The sequence below is a fragment of the Genypterus blacodes genome, unplaced genomic scaffold, assembly GCF_046128005.1.
Source record: "Genypterus blacodes isolate CSIRO-AG114 ecotype Tasmania unplaced genomic scaffold, CSIRO-AGI_Gbla_v1 ptg000190l_1, whole genome shotgun sequence".
Taxonomy (NCBI): Eukaryota; Metazoa; Chordata; class Actinopteri; order Ophidiiformes; family Ophidiidae; genus Genypterus; species Genypterus blacodes.
The window spans coordinates 3798-25000 of NW_027466990.1; the positions used below are offsets into that span (position 1 = coordinate 3798).

At 48.7% G+C, this 21203-nt stretch overlaps 3 protein-coding genes across 4 annotated transcripts in view; 1 reads left to right on the top strand and 2 right to left on the bottom strand.

Moving 5' to 3' along the window:
- The first annotated feature begins 209 nt into the window (after positions 1–209).
- On the top strand, positions 210–4217 carry eci1 (enoyl-CoA delta isomerase 1). The gene is made up of 7 exons (XM_076169149.1): positions 210–317; positions 1072–1164; positions 1364–1491; positions 2583–2729; positions 2813–2934; positions 3289–3467; positions 3755–4217. Exons 1-7 carry the CDS (start codon positions 275–277, stop codon positions 3919–3921), a joined length of 879 nt encoding a protein of 292 aa, XP_076025264.1. The 5' UTR covers positions 210–274; the 3' UTR covers positions 3922–4217.
- Positions 4218–4962: 745 nt separating this feature from the next.
- On the bottom strand, positions 4963–6496 carry gh1 (growth hormone 1). The gene is made up of 6 exons (XM_076169150.1): positions 6487–6496; positions 6232–6362; positions 6009–6125; positions 5772–5915; positions 5525–5668; positions 4963–5095 (listed from the first exon to the last, which is right to left on the bottom strand). The coding sequence occupies exons 1-6, from the start codon at positions 6494–6496 to the stop codon at positions 5033–5035; spliced, it is 609 nt and encodes a 202-aa protein (XP_076025265.1). The 3' UTR covers positions 4963–5032.
- Positions 6497–8306: 1810 nt separating this feature from the next.
- The window catches only part of scn4ab (sodium channel, voltage-gated, type IV, alpha, b), a 14812-nt gene continuing 1915 nt past the window's right edge, over positions 8307–21203 (bottom strand). Inside the window, exons 1-31 of one of the 2 annotated variants that reach the window (XM_076169147.1) lie at positions 21085–21203; positions 20435–20618; positions 19867–20004; positions 19602–19722; positions 19044–19131; positions 18609–18737; positions 18297–18388; positions 17962–18195; positions 17723–17786; positions 17475–17616; positions 17115–17315; positions 16584–16653; positions 16215–16453; positions 16044–16115; positions 15850–15951; positions 15375–15731; positions 14819–15011; positions 14458–14702; positions 14076–14181; positions 13809–13963; positions 13202–13375; positions 12941–13063; positions 12581–12865; positions 12391–12444; positions 12170–12307; positions 11870–11974; positions 11408–11678; positions 10691–11312; positions 10366–10510; positions 9948–10025; positions 8307–9821 (exon numbers count right to left, since the gene is read on the bottom strand). The exon at positions 21085–21203 is cut by the window's right edge and continues 258 nt beyond it. In XM_076169147.1, coding sequence (XP_076025262.1) covers positions 9471–9821; positions 9948–10025; positions 10366–10510; positions 10691–11312; positions 11408–11678; positions 11870–11974; positions 12170–12307; positions 12391–12444; positions 12581–12865; positions 12941–13063; positions 13202–13375; positions 13809–13963; positions 14076–14181; positions 14458–14702; positions 14819–15011; positions 15375–15731; positions 15850–15951; positions 16044–16115; positions 16215–16453; positions 16584–16653; positions 17115–17315; positions 17475–17616; positions 17723–17786; positions 17962–18195; positions 18297–18388; positions 18609–18737; positions 19044–19131; positions 19602–19722; positions 19867–20004; positions 20435–20618; positions 21085–21203 — 5397 coding nt within the window. In that variant the 3' untranslated portion in view covers positions 8307–9470. The remainder of the gene's footprint in view (positions 9822–9947; positions 10026–10365; positions 10511–10690; positions 11313–11407; positions 11679–11869; positions 11975–12169; positions 12308–12390; positions 12445–12580; positions 12866–12940; positions 13064–13201; positions 13376–13808; positions 13964–14075; positions 14182–14457; positions 14703–14818; positions 15012–15374; positions 15732–15849; positions 15952–16043; positions 16116–16214; positions 16454–16583; positions 16654–17114; positions 17316–17474; positions 17617–17722; positions 17787–17961; positions 18196–18296; positions 18389–18608; positions 18738–19043; positions 19132–19601; positions 19723–19866; positions 20005–20434; positions 20619–21084) is intronic. The other variant, XM_076169148.1, reaches the window with a different exon arrangement.

Genomic DNA, 21203 nt, shown 5'->3' on the forward strand with positions numbered 1-21203 from the left:
TCCTCCTCCCCTCTGTGGTTCACTGAAGAACAGCTGAAGCAGGATGAAGACAGCAGAATCAGTATATGTTAATGTAGCTCTGTTGCCCTCTTGTGGACAGATCCTGAACTACAGGTCAAACAAAACATTTCAGAGAGCGCGACAACGTGTCTGTCTGTCTCTCTACCTGTCTGCCTGTGTGTCTGTCTGTCGCTCGTTTCGACTCCTTGGCCCCGCCCCCTCCCCAGTCACTTGTCTGAAGGCGGAAGTGCCGTCCAGTCGCTCTGAGGACAAAATGGCTCTCCGGGCTGCGGTCAGGAGGAGCTGCGGCTCCGCACGTAAGTCTCCGCTGCGTGTTCGCCTGTGCTGTGCGTTAAGTCCAGACAGGGAGTGAGTTGTTCTGGTCTCTGTTTCTGTTTCCGCTCGAGTCAAGTCGGGAAACAGCAGCTAGCCCGTTAGCATGTTAGCCGACTTACTGCTCACGAGCGATGTTGTTTGATTGTGTTTACACAAAGTAGAGCAAAGGTGAAATGACGTCACCAGGCTCTGATTGGTTGTAACTCGGCTGAATGTCAATCAAGTCTCGGCTCTGTGCTCTTCCTCTCTGTTTTCACTCAGTGACACCTTAGGGCCACATCTGAGATCACAACGAGCGTGAAAGAGTTTGGAGAAGAAAATAAAAATAAAAACTAAAATAAAGCAACGTGAGATCAATGAGTGTGATCGATTATTACCACCTGATCACTATACAGGATCGATCAACGCACACAGACTCCAGTTCATTCATATTTCATCATGTAAGGACTTTGCCACAGATATGAGCTGTGGCAAATGTGAGCTACAGTGTGTAGAGCTTCCGCTTTGGAACCGGAGGGTTGCCGGTTCTAGTCCCTGCCGAGGTGCCCCTGAGCAAGGCACCGAACCCTCAATTGCTCCCCCCTCTGCGAAGGGTGGTAATGTAAGTCGCTTTGGATAAAAGCGTCTGCCAAATGATCGTAATGTAATGTAACATGAGTTGTGTGTGTGTGTGTGTGTGTGTGTGTGTGTGTGTGTGTGCGTGTGTGTGTGTGTGCGTGTGTGTGTGTATGTCAGGCCTGCTCTCCTGCGGTCGTCATGGTGACAGCGTGTGTGTCTCTCAGAGGAGCAGCTCGTCTCAGATGCTGGTGGACATGGACTCAGGCTCAGGTGAGGACGTGCTGAAATACAGAACAGATGATTGATAAGTGTTGAGCCTCTCCACATATCTGAGCTTCCTCTGCTTCAGTCTAAACACAGAGCTGCCGAGCGCTCGTATGTCTCTGTCCTCTCTGTCCTCGCGTGACGTTGTCCTCTAGCGTGTTCAGATTGATTCAGTGTGTGTGTGTGTGTGTGTGCGTGTGTGCAGGCGTGGCGGTGATGCGGCTGCAGAGTCCTCCGGTCAACGCCATGAGTCTGGACTTCCTCACAGAGTTTGTCATCGCGCTGGAGAAGCTGGAGATGGACAAGAGCTGCAGAGGAGTCATCATCACCTCGGTGAGACGGGAGGAAGAGTCAGGCTTTTTACACATCAGTTACTGTCAGGTTATGAGGAACTGTCTCTCTCTGTCTCTGTCTCTCTCTCTCTCTGCCTCTCTCTCTCTCTCTCTCTTTTCTCTGTCTCTCTCTCTCTCTCTCTGTTTCTCTTTCTCTCTGCCTCTCTCTCTCCGTCTGTCTCTCCCTCTCTGTCTCTCTCTCTCTCTCTCTCTCTCTCTCTCTCTCTCTCTCTCTCTCTCTCTCTCTCTGTCTCTCTTTCTCTCTGCCTCTCTCTCTCCGTCTGTCTCTCCCTCTCTGTCTCTCTCTCTCTCTCTCTCTCTCTCTCTCTCTCTCTCTCTCTGTCTCTCTTTCTCTCTGCCTCTCTCTCTCTCTCTCTCTCCGTCTGTCTCTCCCTCTCTGTCTCTCTCTGCCTCTCACCTCTCTCCCTCTCTCCCTATCTCTCTCTGCCTCTCTCTTTCTCTCTGCCTCTCTGCCTCTCTCTCTCTCTCTCTCCGTCTGTTTCTCCCTCTCTGTCTCTCTCTGCCTCTCTCTGCCTCTCTCTCTCTGCCTCTCTTTCTCTCTCTTTTCTCTGTCTCTCTCTCTCTCTGTTTCTCTTTCTCTCTGCCTCTCTCTCTCCGTCTGTCTCTCCCTCTCTGTCTCTCTCTCTCTCTCTCTCTCTCTCTCTCTCTCTGTCTCTCTTTCTCTCTGCCTCTCTCTCTCTCTCTCTCCGTCTGTCTCTCCCTCTCTGTCTCTCTCTGCCTCTCACCTCTCTCCCTCTCTCCCTGTCTCTCTCTGCCTCTCTCTGTCTCTCTTTCTCTCTGCCTCTCTCTCTCTCTCTCTCTCTCCGTCTGTCTCTCCCTCTCTGTCTCTCTCTGCCTCTCACCTCTCTCCCTCTCTCCCTGTCTCTCCCTGTCTCTCTCTGCCTCTCTCTGTCTCTCTTTCTCTCTGCCTCTCTCTCTCTCTCTCTCCGTCTGTTTCTCCCTCTCTGTCTCTCTCTGCCTCTCTCTGCCTCTCTCTCTCTCACTCTCTCTCCCTCTCTCCCTCTCTCTCCCCCTCTCTCTGCCTCTCACTGCCTCTCTCTCTCTCTGCCTTTCTCTCTCTCTACCTATCAGAGTGTGCCAAAGATCTTCTCAGGAGGCCTGGACATCATGGAGCTGTATGGGCGGAGTCCAGAGCGCCTCACGGTGTTCTGGAGAGCCTTTCAGGAGTTGTGGCTCAAACTCTACGGCTCCAGCATGGCAACCATCGCTGCCGTCAACGTACGTATCCACCTCAGCCACTCCACCAATCTGAGGGTGTTTGTTGACTAAATGAACCCCCCCGCCCTCCCCCTCCCCCGCAGGGCGCCTCTCCTGCCGGCGGCTGTCTGGTGGCCATTTCCTGTGACTACCGCATCATGGCTGACGCCCCTCGGTACAGGATGGGCCTGAACGAGACGCAGCTGGGCATCACGCTGCCTCCTTGGTAAGAACGCTCACACGCTCAGATACGCCCGGACGTCAATCACAACGGCTTCTTCTTCTTCTGTTTGTTTATTGGTGCGGTTAAAGCTCAGCCCTGTAGGGTTAAAGGTCAGATGTTGTATTGAGTCCACAAACACAACGTCTTGACTCTCAGTGCTGTTGATGATGGTGTTTATTTAAATACATCGGCTCCTGTCACACAGTGAAGGACCCCCTCCTCTTCCTCACTCTTCCTCTCTGTGTCCGTGAAAGACAAACAGAAACATTTCATTGATTATCAAACCCGTCTCCATCGCTCTGATCTTGGCGGTTCAGTGTTCACGTGGGCGTAACCACTTCCTGTTGCTGTCTGTAGGATGAAGGACACCATGTTAAACACGGTGGGTCACCGGGCTACTGAGCTGTCTGCACAGCTGGGACTCCTCTACAACCCCCAGGAGGCCCTGAAGATCGGACTGGTGGACCAGGTGGTACCTGAAGACCAGGTCCTCCCCAAGGCCAGAGAGATGATGGATACATTTCTCTCCATTCCAGGTATGTGAAGATAAAGTGACACGCCCACCTGGTTTCATTTCCATCAGAAGGTAAACAGGATGTGTGTGTGTGTTTGTGAAGAGCATCTCAGGAGGCAAACGGACGTTGAGCTTTTACTGTGGAGGGCAGAACTTACCATCATGGATCCATAAGGGTCCATTCAGAGACCTACACAAACATCTACACACTGACAGGAACACACAGAGTTCAGACGCAATTGTATCAATTTGAGGTCTGGAGATGGCAGTGTGATGAGGATGAGTGAGCTTCTGATGGTCTCTCCACAGAGCACGCCCGACAGCTCACCAAGTCCCAGATGAGGAAGACGAGTCTAGACAAGCTGACGTCCAGCAGAGAGGCCGACGTCCAAGGCTTCCTGAGCATCGTGACCAGAGGCTCCACTCAGAAGGCTCTGCAGAGGTACCTGGAGATGCTGAAGAAGAGGAAGAGCTAACACACACACACACACACACACACACACACACACACACACACACACACATACACACACACACACACACTATTCCTGTTTTAACCCTTCACATTCTGTTCCTGGGTGCTTGGATTCAACCTGTATACTTGTTGTTATACTGAGCTCATGTTGTTTCTGTGTATGTGTGTGTGTGTGTGTGTGTGTGTGTGTGTCTGTGTGTGTGTATACATACACTGAACATGAGCTCAGTGCAACAATTATTTTTTCTCTCTCTGTAATTATGAATGAAACTTAAATAAAGACATTGATTGATCAGAGTAGTTCCTCGGCTCCCTGTTTGGTCTCCGTGTCGCTGTGTTGATGATGTAATCAGCTGTGATCCATGCCTTTGATCAATCATTATTCTGAATTCACACTCAGGAAGGTGGAGCAGAGGGCGGAGTCATTGTAAAAGGGCGGAGTCATGGGAAATGTATGATTGTCCGTGGCCACAAGGGGGTGCTGCACTCACTGTGACCCTCCAATGGAAAGCCTGACCTCTGCTGGTGAAGGCCTGAAGTGACGTCACAATAGTTATTAAGTTAAACAATATTTAGTGTGTGTGTGTGTGTGTGTGTCTCCTGAGGTTTCTTCCTTTCCTTCTACATGACGCTTTCCTCTGGAGGTCCTCCTGGTCTCCCACAGAGCTCTGGGTGGGCGTGTCCTTCCTGATGGCTCTGAAGCTTTTTCACATGGATGTGATGTTGGGCTGTAGAGGCCGTGGAGTTGGAGAATCACATTCTACTGTAGCTTACCGAGCTACTTAGCTTACTGAGCTACTGTAGCTTACCGAGCTACTGTAGCTTACCGAGCTACTTAGCCTACCGAGCTACTTAGCTTACCTAGCTCCAGTCATATTGATTCCATCCCTGCCCTGTATCTGCTTCGTCTCAGTTAAGTGTGTAAACGTACTAAATGTGTCGTGACGTTTGAGTGCAACAAGAACCAGAGAGAGACGCAGCTAAATGCAACACAACACACTTTATTACACTGACACACACACAACGACAAACTCATGCAGAGAGGCTAACATGCTGCAGGGGCGGGGCTACATCACTGCTGAGGGGTGTGGCCACACAGAGGAGAGGTGGAGCTACAGAGTGCAGTTGGCTTCAGGAGAGAGTCGACACTTGGCCACCGTGAGGAAGGTCTCCACCTGTAAATACAGTCACCTTCATCATCACCTTCATCATCATACTATATCATATACACATATATATAATCGCTTTCTCTCTCTTTGTGTGTGTGTGTCTCTCTCTCTGTCTCTCTCTCACCTCTCTGTCTCTCCCTGTCTCACCTCTCTCTGTCTGTCTCTGCCTCTCTCTCACCTCTGTCTCTCTGCCTCTCCCTCTCTGCCTCTCTCTCACCTCTGTCTGTCTGTCTGTCTGCCTCTCTCTCTCTGTCTCTGTCTTTCTGCCTTTCTCTCTCTGCCTCTCTCTCTCACCTCTCTCTCTCTGTGTCTCTCTGTCTCTCTCTCTCTGTCTCTCTCTCTGTCTCTGTCTCTCTCTCTGTCTGTCTCCATCTCTCTCTCTGTCTCTCTCTCTGTCTGTCTCTGTCTGTCTCTCTCTCTCTGTCTGTCTCTCACCTTGTGCATGTCTTTTTTGAAGCAGGCCAGTAGTTCATACATCTTGCGTAGAGACTCGTCTACTCCCAGACTTTGCTGGTAGTTTCCATAAGGAGCGAGCTGGATGGAGGAGATGTCCTGGAACATCTCGGCTCCATCCTGATTCTGTGGATGACATCATGTTATTGTCCCTCAAAGGGGAGGAGCTTGTCACAATGAATCATTTGCTGAAATGGACAATTCACTGAGGTTTGTAATTCAAGTTCACCTCGATCAGGAGGAGGATCCCGGTCTTCAGGTCTGAGAGTTTGAGAAAGATGAGGTTCCTGGGGGCGGAGCCTGCAGACAGAGCGCGACTGGGAAACTCCCAATACTCCACCAGACGATAAGAGATGGACAGCAGCTTCAGCACCTGCACCACCAACAGAGGGTCAATACACACTGCTGTGTAGTTACTTTCTATTATTGCGTGTGTGTTTGTGTGTGTGTGTGTGTGTGTCCTCACAGAGCTGCGTTGTGTCTCATGTTTGCCGATGGGGCTGACGATGTAATCAGAGTTGCAGAAATCCTGAAGGAAGATCTTGTTGAGCTGACGCTGTTCTTCAGTCTGCAGAGTGCTCTCCTACACACACACACACACACACACACACACACACACACACACACACACACCGGTTAATCAGGTGTTTTCTGTTTCAGGTCTGGGAGGTTCTTAGTTGCTCACTTACAAAGTCTGAGAAGAGCCTCTGAGCGACCAGGTGAAGGTGCCGCACCCTGCTGACCGCCATGGAGAAACGGTCCTGAGGGTCTGACAGAGGCTGACAGCTGCCGAGGCTCAGGACGGAGAGCAAGACACACACTGAGAGACAGACAGGGAGAGAGAGACAGGCGTGATCATCATCATCTCTCAGAGATCAGAGGATCAGTGAGCTGCAAACACTTTGATACATGTTTGTCTGTTCATGTGTTGTATCATAACTCACCTCTGTCCATGGCTGCTCTGGGTTCAGGTTCAGGTTCAGGTTCAGGAGCTCTGGGTTCTTGAGTTCTGCTCTTTCAGCTGTGACATTTGTGCTTTTATAGCAGAAACCTTCATGATTAAATTCATGGTGAGAAACATGAACCTCGAAAAAACATGCTTACGTTTTTCTGTGAGAGGCGGAGCTTCAGATGACAACAACAGATTAATAATCATAACTTTAAATATATCCACCTGAATGAAGGAAGAGACACTATTTCCATGAAAGTTTCCCAAACACGTTTATACAACAGAGTAAAGAATAGAGTTGTGATCTTTAGAGAGAAAGAGTTTGGACCTGAAGTCAAACCACAGAAGGTTCTGGACTGAATGATGACTTTACTCTGAGAACATTTGGTTTCTCCTCTAACTGAGAGGTGTGTGAATGCGGGGTTGTGTGACTGTGAAGTTGGGTGGGGTCACGGGGTGGGGATGTCCTCTCTCTGGATCTTTTCTTTCCTTTTTCTTTCTCCCCTATCTCTCTCTCTCTCTCTCTCTCTATCACAACCTATGATGCCATTTGTTCTTGCTTACATTGCTGTTTGACATCATCCTGTAAGTCCTGTATGTACCCTATGACATCATTGCAACTCCAGTCCACTTGTACTCTACCTCAGGGTCTATGTATAAAGTTCAACAACAATAGTAGAGATAACACAACCTTCCTTCGTCAGGCCAGCAGATCAATCAACCTGGGGTCATGCATGTCTTGAATGATGTCATCCTGGTCTTCCCTGGCTGTGGCTCTGTTGGTGCTGGGCCACCCCCAGGGGGCGCTGCAGTCTATCTGTCATGATTAAAACATGATCACACACGTGTTGTGTTTGATATCCTGAATATTGATCAGGTGAAAACAACCAAAGCAGCCTCAGGTGGCCGAGGCGAGGCGGCGTTTGGGTGTTTGTGTCCCAGGAGACGTGATTGGTCGCTGCATTTATTCACCACTGTGGGCTCAGCGCCTGTCAGGCTGTAGGCAGGGCCACATTACATCACACAGGAAACTCAATCTATTCATCAGACCATGACATCGATACAGGAACACAATGCCACACATACATGTTAACGAGGACACGGACACACAAACAGACAGGAGTGACTGTTTAACATGTTAAGTCACTCAAACACATGACTCTGACCCTACAGCAGCAACACACAGGAAGACAAGCATGGGCTAATTATGGTCAATGATAAGGAGATGAAGAACGTTGAAGATGTTGTAACGCTCATCAGACGCTGGGAAAGTTTGAGCTCTGCTGTGAGGCTAAATAAGATAAGAACATTTCAACTACAACATGATGTCATCCCCTCTCTTGTCCTGTTTGAGAGGAGATGAGGTCACCGGGTCAAAGCAGGTCAGAGCATCATCATGGACAGGCTTATGGCTCACTACTTATCAATCAACCTTCATCCACAGTGCTGGGTCCCGACGAAGACTGTAGCGCTGCATTGAGCAGCTGTGTTCTGGTTGAGCAGCTCATCTTCATATTCACAGCTGCTTCATATGAACACACACTGACACCAACACAACAACACCGTGCTTCATTCTGAAGCTCTAGACCTCAGCAGGTTCTGGGCTCTTCTGCTGTAGGAAGATTACACAAACCTCCTGACGACTATATGGGAACGTTTCTTAACCCCATCAGTTCATATGGGATGGTTGTAGAGTTCTTCTGAGCTTTGTGGCGCTGTGTGTTGGAATGAACCCGGAACGTTTGACAGGAACGTTCCCAGGGAGTTTCCTTCTTCTCCTTTGGTCTTGAGTGTGAATGAAAGCAGTCGAGACGCTTTGAGGGGATTAAAGCTTTAATCAGCATTCTCAAACATTTGACCAATCTGCAAGCCGATGGCTCTGACATCATCCATCACAACAAAGCCTTCAGTTCAGCCATAATAACTCTGATCTCTAAATGTGTTTCTGTTTAAAGCAAAGACAAACCTCCATCATGATCCAAATAAAAGAATCAATCTCTATCAAGTTTATGGAGAAATCCTCAGACTAATTGATACAAAAACTAATGTATGAAATGACAATAAAGTAAGGGTTAGAACAAGAAAGAATGAAAGTTAATATTTAACAGAAAAGCAGAGCTCAAATCCTGATCCGTACAAACGTTCAGCAGATTGGATTAATATTGTTTTAATGTTGTTAAATGTGTTATTCTGCACAATGTTTGTGTGTTAAAACATCCACCTGGTAGGAGGTATGATGATGCCACAAAAGGAAAAAGAGACAAAAACAGGTGAGTAAAGGGACTTCCAGGTTCCCTGAAATAAAGACCTGAACCAGAACCAGAACCGTCCACTGAGTGGTGCTCTAGCATATGAAGGGTTAGGAGTTAATTTCCTTACCCAGAGTAAGTCCCTCCCTGCTGCTCACTGATGGAGGAGCTATGTGAGGCCTTCAGCAGAGCATCAAGCTCCTCTCACCCAGAGATAGAGCTCCACAGAGAGGCAGAGCAGCAAACAGAGCTGCAGGTCTGCTCTCCTCTGGACAAGGCTGATAGAAACCAGCAGAACCTCCCCAGTTAAGGTCAAAGGTCACATGGACACAAACACTAAACACCTAAAGGAAACTTCCTGTAAGCACATCTAAGCTGAAGTTAGACTCTAACACATGTTTCTTCTTCTTCTTGGGTTTAGTTGTCAGTCTGTGTTTTCGTGTCACGTTCACACTGAAGACCGACGCAGATAAACACAGTCACAAACGTTTGGAAAGCCAAAGAGTTCTGCAGTAAGAAAACTGTAGATTTCAGATTCAGCTGCAACGCACAAAGCGTGTGTTCATCAAGCTGCTGCAGTCTTTCTCCCGCCTCAGGGGCAGAGGCTCTGTCAGCTGCAGGTTAGTTTCTGTAGTGCAGAAAAAGCGGCTCAGGAAGTTAGAGGGAAAGAAACATAGAGCAGATTTTAGAGCGCCAAAGATCCACGTGGAACATCTCCAGCTGCTTCCTCTCACACTATGGACTCCATCAGGGTCTCATTTCGAGGGAAATCTGGAGGTGTGGCATGGAGGAGAACCTCGCTGTGAAGCTTCACCTGGTCAGGGGGAGGCGGAGCCTGGTCTGAGGAAGCCTCCTCCTCTTCCTGTTTGTCTCCGTACAGCTGACCTATCCGTTTGCAGAGCATTCCCTCTGTCTCTGGTGGCTCGGCCCCACGCAGTCCCTCTGTCTTCTCCTTGTATTTGTAGGACGCCAGGCGGACAGTCCGCTGCAGGAGGTGCTTCCTGTACGCTCTCTGGATGACCGTTGCTGCCACCTCTTCCTGTTTCCTCCGCAGGGTGCTGCTGATTGGTTCATACGACACCTGAAGGTAACAGGAAGTCTTTGTTATTCATTCAAATGATTTCAGCATCAACACGTTCACCAGACCTGTCACCAGACCTGCGTTAGAAGAAACAAAGTCACACAATCTGGAATAGAACAGAGAAACCTTGGAGGGGTTGTTGGCCATGAACTTCTCCTCCATGCTGGCTTTAAGAGTGTCCATCTCACCAGAATCACCCAGAACCTACAACACAGAACAATATAACAGAACAGGCAGCTATGTGGTGATGTGTGCGGTACAGTGTGTGTGTGTGTGTGTGTGTGTGTGTGTGTGTGTGTGTGTGTGTGTCTGTGTGTGTGTGTGTGTGTGTGTGTGTGTGTGTGTGTGTGTGTGTGTCTGTGTGTCTGTGTGTGTGTGTGTGTGTGTCTGTGTGTGTGTGTGTCTGTGTCTGTGTCTGTGTCTGTGTCTGTGTCTGTCTCTGTCTCTGTGTGTGTCTCTGTGTGTGTGTGTGTGTGTGTGTGTCTGTGTGTGTCTGTGTGTGTCTGTGTGTGTGTTTGTTTGTGTCTGTGTATGTGTGTGTCACCTGTGTAGTGAGTGCCAGCAGGATGTCCAGACAGTGGATCTTGTCTCCAGGAACCAGTGGTAGATCCATGTGGATCAGTTTGATGGTGTTGGGTTTGGGGATCCTCAGAGGATCCTTCAGAGTGTCACAGAAGGTTGACAGAGCGCTGCAGTGTGAGACACAGCAGAGGGTTTACAGAGCTCAGCACAGAGCATGCAGGCTCTTCAGATGGCTTTGGTACAGATTGGAATGAATTCATGAACTCAAATGAACTAATAGATTCATTAGACTGGATTAGTAGGTGTGAGGTTCTGGTGAAAGAGGATCAGTTGGGTTCTTGACTTGCCTGTACTGGATGAACTGTGAGGCTGCAGGGTCAAACTTCTCCCAGGTCTCGTAGAACATCTCAAAGTCGTCCTCACAAAGCAGGTCTGCGCTCTCCTCCGTGGCCACATTGAAGTTCTCCAGGATGATGGCGATGTACATGTTGACCACCACCAGGAAGGACATGATGATGTAAGTGGTGAAGAAGACCATGCCCACCCCGGGACTCCCACAATCTCCCCGGACGTTGGTTCCCGGGTTCTCAAAGTAGGGGTCGCAGTCTGGGGGAGTGTTCAGGATTGGGTTCAGCAGCCCGTCCCATCCCGCCGACGTGGTGATCATGAAGAGGCACATCATGCTGTTACCAAAGGTCTCAAAGTTAAACATCTCATCAACCATGCCCTCTTTCCTCACATAGGCAAAGTTGGACATGCCAAATATGGAGAAGATAAACATGATGAGGAAGAGGAGCAGGCCGATGTTGAAGAGGGCAGGAAGTGACATCATCAGGGCGAAGAGCAGCGTGCGGATGCCCTTGGCACCGCGGATCAGACGGAGGACGCGACCGATACGAGCCAAGCGGACGACACGGAAGAGTGTGGGAGAGACGAAATATTTCTCAATGATGTCAGCGAGGAGGAGGCCTGAAAGAAAAGGAAGAAGGAATGAACGACAGACAGACAGACAGACAGACAGACAGACAGACAGACAGACAGACAGAGGACAGTGAGCCTCATACCTGCGATGGAGAGGACGACCACCACTAAGTCAAAGATGTTCCAGCCCACAGAGAAGTAGTGGTGCCTGAGTGCGATGAGCTTCAGGATGCACTCCAGGGTGAAGATGATGATGAAGACCAGGTTGATCAAGGCGAGGATGCTTTCTTTCTCTTCGCTCTGGTCGCTTGTCTCCACCATCATGGTCACCATGTTCAGACAGATCAGGACCATGATGAAGATGTCGAAGAACTGTTGTGTCACCAGATCAAAGACTAAACCCTGGAACCTGTTCTGTAGGACCAAGAGAAGAAGAGAAGTAAGTTTATGTCCTCCACCTATGACCTGTCCTCTAGCGCCCCCTTCAGGACCGCCTGGACAGGTTTAGCCTCACTGCTATGAAGTCTCTCTGCTGAGCTCCTGGTGGCTCTCATGCTGTGAGGTGTAGTGAAGGCTGTGGCCTGCGGGGGGCCTCGCTCACCCACCCAAGGCCGTGGAATCGGTTTCTGAGGCTTCTTGGAGCCCAGCTTCTTCATGGCGTTGTAGTATTTCTTCTGCTCCTCCGTCATGAAGAGGTCAGCTCCTCCCTGGTGCAGACAACAATCAACAACAACAACAACAACAACAACAACAACAACAACAACACAGTTAAATCACACAGGAAACATTCATCCACTAAAACAACACGTCCACGTCTGTGTCCATGTCTGTCTGTCTGCCTGCCTGTCTGTCTGTCTGTCTGTCTGTCTGTCTGTCTGTCTGTCTGTCACAGAGTGGAGCCTTATCTTGGCTTTCTGCTGATTGAAGTTGTCGATGATGACTCCGATGAAGAGGTTGAGGGTGAAGAAGGAGCCAAAGATGATGAAGATGACAAAGTACAGGTACATGTACAGGTTGTCCTCATACACAGGCTGGGACTCCACCTGTAACCATGGTAACCATAGGCAAACAGTCAGTGAAGACACTCACAGACAGACGGTGTGTGAGTGTAGTTGAAGGTCCTGACCTCTCTGGAGTCCACAGCATAGTACATGATCTCCATCCAACCTTTAAACGTCGCCTGGCACAGAAACAACAAACACAATATAAATACAACTTCAACTCCTCAAATGTCTGCATACAAATGTGTTGTTTTGTGTTGCCGTGCGTTGCGTTATGATTGTTGCGTTGCGTGTTGTGTCGTCTATCACACTGACCACTTGCAGCAGCGACAGGTAGCCCATCCCCACGTTATCAAAGTTGACCTTCAGGTTCTTCCAGCGGACCTCTGTGTGGTTGTTGTTGATCAGCTCCAGACACTCTGTCTTGTTGTTGACCTCTTCGGGGAGGAAGATGGTCTCAGACGTGCTGTTGTAGCAGTGGTAGAACTTCCCAGCGAAAAGGTTCACGCCCATGATGCTGAAGATCAGCCAGAAGATCAGACACACCAGCAGCACGTTGAAGATAGAGGGGATGGCTCCCACCAGAGCGTTCACCACCACCTGACAGAGGGACAGACAGGTCAACCATGTGTCTTTATGTCTGTGTCTGTGTCTGTCTTGTTTTTCCTGTCTTACCCTCATGCCCTCGAAGCGAGACAGGGCCCTCAGGGGCCGCAGTGCTCTCAAAGTCCTAAGAGACTTAATGGCTCCCAGCTCAGAGTATCCCAGGAGGTTTGCCGTCAAAGACACCAAAGACACCTGCAACACACACACACACACACACACACACACACACACACACACACACACTGCAGTACTAACAGCGTATATCAGTGCAGCATGATCTCCCAGCAGGTCGTACAAGTGAGCAGCAGTCATTGTAAGACTGATACGTACGTCTACGATGAGGAAGTCCAGCCAGCACCAGGCGTTGGTGAAGTACGTCTTGAATCCATAAGCCACCCACTTGAGAATCATCTCCACCACAAACACGTAGGTGAACACCTGATCAGCGTACTCCAGGGCGATCTTTATAACACGCCTCTGCTCCAGGTAGATGTCCTCAAAAGCCTTTCAAACACACACACACACACACACACACACACACACACACACACACACACCAGCCCATCAGTGTTCATGAAGCCCTGATGTCCCCATAATGCAGCTGCAGCTGATTGTAAATACGGTGTTTAGGTCTTATACGTTTGTTTAGTGGAGGAAAGAAGAAGGAAGGAAACATAAATCATAAAGGAAGAATCAACTACAACTTCAAGAATTCATTGACACAAAGAAACAAAAGCAGGAGTTTAGTTTGGTTCTCTGGTCAGTGATTGGACGAGCTCACCTGAGGAAGCCATGCTATTGGTCAGTACATCAGCCATGTTAGGAGTCCTATCAGCTGGACTCAGAGGCAGAACCTGAACCAGGGTTTAGGCCACAGCAAGGGTTAGTGTGTGTGTGTGTGTGTGTGTGTGTGTGTGTGTGGTCATGCAGTCTCTACCAGAGCTCCACTGCTGAGCAAGATCATGAAGATGATGAAGGTCTCAAAGTAGTTGTGTTCAACTATGGAGAAACAGGTTCTCCTGAGGTTAGACCAAGACTTCCCTCGACCCGTGGACGTGTCTATGTCCAGGCGGGGGCAGCGACCGTAACACTCTGAAACAGAAAGGTCAGACAGCTCATACCTGTCTGTATTGTCTGGATATTGTGTGTGTGTGTGTGTGTGTGTGTGTGTGTGTGTGTGTGTGTGTGTGTTTGTGTGTCTCACTGGCAGTGAAGCAGTCTTCTGGTCCGGCTTCATATTGGTCCTCGTCTTTCTCATGAATGCTGAGAGGTTTTTCCACTGTGCTGCACACTGAAGAGTCACCGTCACACTGCACACACACACGCACACACACACACACACACACACACACACACACACACACACACACACACAAAGATATTAAATATTTCACTTATTTCATTTCATTTTTTCAACTATTGAAACGTCACTTTACGCCTTCACCAGCAGAGGTCAGAGGTCAGGCATTGGGTGACAGGAAGTGAGTGAACAGCTCCCCCTTGTGGCTGTCAGATCCACTGACAATCACGTCACACTTTTCTTGACTGCACCAGGAACAGGTAGAATAGAACAGAAAAGCATTTACATCTGCTTTGGTCTTTTCCACTTCCTCTTCCTCTTCATCCTCGTCTCCGTCGTTGTGATCAGGCGTCTCACAGTCAGACTCTCCCTCAGCGATTGGAACCCTCAAGATGACAATGTTGCTGTAGTTGCTATTCCTCTTGTCATTGTCACGGCAGAAAGTTTTGACCTCTTGTACTGGCTGGTCAGAGGTCACAAAGGTCAAGGCCAGGCTCTCCTTCCTGTCATCCTCCTCACTGCCAGCAACTTCTAATGGAGTCAACAACAGAGGAAACGGTAAATAACAACATCAATAATACACGTTTGTGTTTCTTTGTGGTTTTGTCTACGCTGTGTTTGTTGATCTGTTGTGGTTTTGGAGGTACCAGCAGGTCCTGGACCGGTGTTGCTCTTCCTCTTCAGACAGGTAGAGATGTGGTCCAGGATGAAGGTTTTGGTCCATGCCACAGCCCTGTTGATCCGGTTTATGGCAATCTGCAAGTTGTTCTCTCCTTCGTCTTCTGAAGCTGACAGGCCACTGAACGAGCTGAGCAGCAAGGCCAAGAACAGATTCAGGACCTGCAACAAGGACAAGAACAGATTCAGGACCTACAACAAGGCCAAGAACAGATTCAGGACCTACAACAAAGCCAAGAACAGATTCAGGACCAGCAACAAGGCCAAGAACAGATCCAGGGCCTGCAATTAGACCTGGGTGAGATTCGAGACCTGCAATAAGATGTGGGAAAGATTCAGGACTTCTAATTAGACCTTGGGCAGATTCCAGACCTGCAAAAAGACCAGGGACAGATTCATGACATGTGCCAGACTACAGAGAAGAAAGCGACCTTCCCTTTAGATGGACGTAATGTTGGACTGTAGGTTTAACCCAATAGATAAACACGGGTCCATGTTTGCGTGCGTACGATTGGCTGGACTCACCACAAGGTTACCGATGACCAGGACCATCATGTAGACGATGAGACACATAGGCTGACCTGCGACCTCCATGCAGTCCCACATGGTCTCTATCCACTCCCCACACAGCACTCTGAAGATGATAAGGAAGGCGTGGAAGAAGTCGTGCATGTGCCAGCGAGGCAGTTCACAGTCTTCTGAGATGCGACAGACGCAGTCTTTGTAACTCTTCCCAAACAGCTGCATTCCAACAACGGCGAAGATGAAGACGATGATAGCCAGAACCAGAGTCAGGTTCCCCAGAGCGCCCACAGAGTCCCCGATGATCTTTATCAGCATGTTGAGCGTCGGCCAGGACTTAGCCAACTTAAACACTCGCATCTGCACAGAGCCACAGACAAGTAATGAAACAGCTGAGTGGACAAGTGGCCAAGGAGACAAGGAGACAAGGAGACAAGGAGACAAGGAGACAGGGAGGTGCTGATGATGTCATACTGACCAAGCGGAAGGAGCGCAGCACCGACAGGCCCTGAACGTCCGCCAGGCCGAGCTCCACCAGACTCATGGTGACAATGAGGCTGTCGAAGATGTTCCAACCCACCTGTAACCATGGCAACAGTCCCATTAGTCACAGACACATACATACATTGTTTCCCTGGTGACAGCTATACCTAAACAATAACAACCGTGGACCTGGAAGTAGTTGTAGGGGTCCATGGCCAGCAGCTTGAGAACCATCTCAGCTGTGAAAATCCCTGTGAACACCTGTAGAGACAAGAGGTCAGAGGTCAGAGGTCAGTGGGAGATGTAAACAACAAGGATAAAGGTCAAAGGTGAGAGATGAAGCACTCCGATCTGACTGACCAGGTTTCCCACAGTCAGCATGTTTTCAAACTCCGGGCTCATGGGGTAATGCTCCATGGCCATGAAGACGGTGTTGAGGATGATGCAGATGGTGATGGCCAGGTCCACAAACGGATCCATGACGAAGATGTAGAGCCAACCTTTGATCCGCCGCCAGCAGCCACAGCAGTCCCACTTCAGGAAGATGTCAGAGAAGCAGTACCAACATGGAGGACAAGGCCTCTGCTGATCCTCCAAGCCTGCAAACACACCAGGGTATGTTCATGTGTGTGTGTGTGTGTTTGTGCGTCTTTGTGGGTGTGGGTGTGTGTGTGTATATGATGTTCACGTGTATGTATGAGAGTGTGTGTGTGTGTGTGTGTGTGTTACCTTCCATAGCAGTGTGATCTTGCTTGTTGCTATTAGCTGAATTCTTCCTTTGTGAATCTTTTTTCTCTGCCTGCACACACACACACACACACACACACACACACACACACACACACACACACACACAGACATATTTTCTTGGTTGGATTAGTGGAAGGTGACATCATGGTTGTGTTTTAACCTTGTCAGTCACTTTGTTATGTGTTGGTCTGAATTCTGCCCTTTATCTTTATCTGAAGTGTGTTATCTGGGAGGCAGTGGCTCAGTGGATCTTGGGAACCGGAGGGTTGCCGGTTCGAGCCCCTGCCGAGGTGCCCCTGAGCAAGGCACCGAACCCTCAATTGCTCCCCCCTCTGCGTAGGGTGGTAATGTAATGTAAGTCGCTTTGGATAACAGCGTCTGCCAAATGCTCGTAATGTAATGTAATGTAATGTAATGTAATGTAATCTAATGAAGTGAGTGACACCACCACCTGGCGGACACAGGGGAAACTACACCATCTTGAGTCCATGTGGAGTAATGAGATCTGACCTCTTCCTCTCTCTTCTTCAGCACTTCCAGGATCTGAGCGTATTCTTCCTCCTTCTGCTTGGCCTCAGCTATGGTGGCCTCATTCTGCTCAGCGTACGCCATAGCAACCACTGCCAGGATGAGGTTGATGAGGTAGAAGGAGCCCAGGAAGATGATGACCACAAAGAAGATCATGTAGGTCTTGCCTGCTGCTCGCAGAGTCTGCAGACAGACAGGAAGGAGGACAGACAGCTCAGAGATGAGAGGAGGAACTATCATGGACTGTATGCGTCGCATCTGAGTACTGCTTTGTTGAGATTTTGCCTTGATAAGGATGGAGTTGATAATATGACATCACAGCAGGTTTTTGGTGTTACTGACCAGTTGGAAGAGGTTTTCCCAGAAGTCCTGGGTCATGAGTCTGAACAGAGCCAGGAACGCCCAGGGAAAGGAGTCGAAGCTGGTGTATCCATAGTTTGGGTTTTCTCCTGCTCTCAGGCATGTGTAACCATGTGGACACTGCCTGAACACACACACACACACACAAACACACACACACAGGTTAACAGTATTAGCATCACTGTATGTATGTATGTACGGTGTGAGGGGTGTTCAGGTCCTCAACATACCCAGCATCAGAGCTGTTTCCACACAGCAAAGGGTCTATTTGACCAGAAAGGAAGTAATGGTTTGCTACCAGAGAGAGAGAGAGACAGAGAGAGAGAGAGAGAGAGAGAGAGAGAGAGAGAGCGATAGGGAGAAAGGGGGAGAGAGAGAGAGAGGGACAGAGAGAGAGTTAGAGAGTTAGAGTCCAGTAATGATGAAGGCAGATTGTTCATCTTTATCACCATCATCATCATCATCATACATGGATCGTTGATGTATTCTGCCCAACTGATTTCCTCTGTTCCTGTGTCGTTGCCGTAGGAACCAGAGGTTGCGTTGCTGGGCGGGGGCCAGATCACACATTTTTGACGAAGGTTTCCCATGAAGAGCTGCAGACCAATCAGAGCGAAGACGCTGAGGCAGAACACCGTCAGGATCATGACGTTAGCAAGCTTCTTCACCGACTGGATGAGAGCTCCCACTATGGTCTTCAGACCTGAGGGGGCGGGGTTTAAAACACAGAGACGTCTGATGACATCACAGGTATCCACACACACACACACACACACACACACACACACACACACACACACCCACCAGGGATGACTGTGATGGTCTTAAGTGCTCGGAGGACTCTGAATGTCCTCAACGCAGAGATGTTTCCTAAATCTACAACCTCTGTTAAATACCTGAGGGAAGGAGAGAGAGAGAGAGAGAGAGAGAGACATCATCATCAGTAAGATATGTGGAGTTACTTCTCTACATCTATACATTATACAGGTTGGTCTGTTGATGGACTCCCCTTGACTCTGTATATATATATATGAATATACATATATATATTTATATAATACTGTATGCATGTATAATGTAGTGTAATGTATAGAGTGAACATGTGATCTTTATTACGCCATGCTGATGACCATGAAGTCCAGCCAGTTCCATGGATCTCTGAGGAAGGTGAAGCTCCCCAGACAGAACCCTCGAGACAGAACCTTCACCATGGCCTCAAAGGTGTAGATAGCAGTGAACACATATCTGTCACACAACACACAAACACACACACACACACACACACAACATTATACCTATACCTGTTTGTATATGTGTGTTTGTATATGTGTGTTTGTGTGTGTGTGTGTGTGTGTGTATGTGTGTGTGTGTGTGTGTGCGTGTGTGTGTGTGCGTGTGTGTGTGTGCGTGTGTGTATGTGTGTGTGTGTGTGTGTGCGTGTGTGTGTGTGCGTGTGTGTATGTGTGTGTGTGTGTGTGTGCGTGTGTGTGTGTGCGTGTGTGTATGTGTGTGTGTGTGTGTGTGCGTGTGTGTGTGTGCGTGTGCTCTCACTCCACAGTCTTGCTCCATTGGGGGGGGTCACTCATGGTCATGAACACACAGTTTGCCAGGATGGTCAGCATGATAAATAAACTGAATAATGTTTTAATGTTAAAGAAACAAGCTGATCAGCTGATCACAGATCAATGCTGCGTTCAAGTGTTCACCTGATGAAACTACATCATGGAAGTGTAAACACGAGAGAACATCCTACACTTTTGTTCTTTTATGTAAAGAAACACAAGCAGTTGTTTCAGGCAGTGAACACAAACTCATCAGTCACATATGACTTCATGGCCCAAATCAGTATTTCCAATAGCACTCAAATGCATTCTTGTGTGTGGTGTTCCCTGTTTCCTGTTTCCTGTTTCCTGTTTCCTGTTTCCTGTTTCCCTCTCTACCTTCAATTTGGAAATCAGGTTCCTGTGACCTGGGACTCCACCAATGAGACGACAGCCAGCAATCAGCCCATCCACCAGGCGGCCCATCAGAAGCAGTCCGGTGGCACTTCCTGCCCGGGCTGGGCCTGACTGCTGAGCTGTGGCTGCTCAGTCAGCCTGAGTAAAGGATATGAGTGGATGAGGATCTTGATGGAGAAAGTCCTCAGCCAGTTGAAGGGGCTCAGCAGGTAGCACGCCGGCTCTGCGTTAAACCTGAAGATGACGTTTCCTTTACTGAGCACGATGAAGGTCTGTAAGCAGGCACACAGGTCAGAGGTCACACAGCTAAACACACCTGATTAGATGGAAACACTGCATGTAGAAGAGTCACTTATGTTTTGAGTTTGAATTAAAACTGGAATTACAATCTTAAAAAACTGTGTGTGCTCTCAGACCTTCTGTGATTGGTAGAAGGGATCCAGTTCCTCCAATGGGGTGTTGAGTAGCTGAGGGGGCGGGTCTCCATAGATAAAGGGGAGGGGCTTCCCAGCCTCTAAGTCACTGGCTGGTTGAGGCAGGTCTTCCTCCGCTATCTGACAAACAGCCATAGGACTTTGCTTAATCGGAGAGGCGGAGCCTGGAGCTGGGGGCGGAGCTACTGAAGGTTGTTTGTGAACAGGAACATTCAAATGTTTCTAAGTTACTTAGCAGGACAAGAGCACATGAGGAAAACAAACATGACAAGTGTTTCTGTTCTGCTGGAGCTGAAGCCAAAAGCACCAGAGCTGAGGGGCAATATCACCATGGAAACGTCTCCATGGGGATTATGGAAACATGCACTCACTCAACATGCATCACCTCCAGCTCTCTTTGAACGGCTGTTGTGGTTTTTGTTAGCATTCATTGTATCGTTTTCTGCTAAATTCTCAGAAGCTTCAAGTGACCAGAGCAAACCCCTAAGACCCCCTAAGGCCCCCTAAGACCCCCTATCATCCCCATACCAAGCACCCATCAGTATGGCACCTCAGTGTTCTTCTCCTTTCTCTTCTGTTCCTCCTTCTCCTTGGTTCCCTGCCGTCGTTGGATCTCCTCCAGGGAAGCTGGTGTGAAGCGTCTGAAGACCTCTGTACCAACAGGGGGCAGCAGAGGTGCCATCCTGGCATTCTGCAGGGAATCACGTACTCCACGGTCTCCTAGCAACCGCCTCCTGTGGTAGGTGTATATTTGACACATCACAAGCTCAGACTCATAACAGCTTTACCCTTTTCCTTAAAATACAAGTTTATTCTCCAAACTTCACAGTGGTAACATAGTTTCAGTTTGAGCTGCATCAGTCGGTTCAGTCAGTTCATGTTTAACAGAACACGCCTTCAACGATTCAACGACCAATTAAGGCTAAAATATGAAAGGACTTGTTTGTTCCCATGACAACTCTACACATATTGATCCAATGTGAGTGACAGAATGCTGAACATGATTTCTGTTTGATGCGACCACATGGTGGCCCCGCCCACAACAATCCATACCAACACGGCTTTGACTCAGGACTGAACTCTTTCAATTCAATTTCAACAAAACCTGTTAGAAACATCCAAACCCTCAACATGATGACATCATCAGCTGAACACATAGTAGCACTCAGAAACAAGCACACACAAACATGTCAGACTTACATGTATGCAGGGAATAACCTCAGCTGATTGGCTCTCTTTAGGAGAGCTTGGTTCTCCTTGTTGTTGTTCAAAAGCTCCAAAAACGTATTTTTCATGCCTTCCATGACTGTGACTCTCTT

Excerpts from the sequence above, each read along its gene's own strand:
- eci1 (XM_076169149.1), top strand. The coding sequence starts at position 275 with ATGGCTCTCCGGGCTGCGGTCAGGAGGAGCTGCGGCTCCGCAC. Across the intron at positions 1,165-1,363 it reads GGACATGGACTCAGGCTCAG|GCGTGGCGGTGATGCGGCTG; the intron begins GTGAGGACGTGC and ends GCGTGTGTGCAG. Across the intron at positions 2,730-2,812 it reads CAACCATCGCTGCCGTCAAC|GGCGCCTCTCCTGCCGGCGG; the intron begins GTACGTATCCAC and ends CCTCCCCCGCAG.
- gh1 (XM_076169150.1), bottom strand. Across the intron at positions 5,669-5,771 it reads GGATCCTCCTCCTGATCGAG|AATCAGGATGGAGCCGAGAT; the intron begins GTGAACTTGAAT and ends TGTCATCCACAG. Across the intron at positions 5,096-5,524 it reads TCAAAAAAGACATGCACAAG|GTGGAGACCTTCCTCACGGT; the intron begins GTGAGAGACAGA and ends CTGTATTTACAG.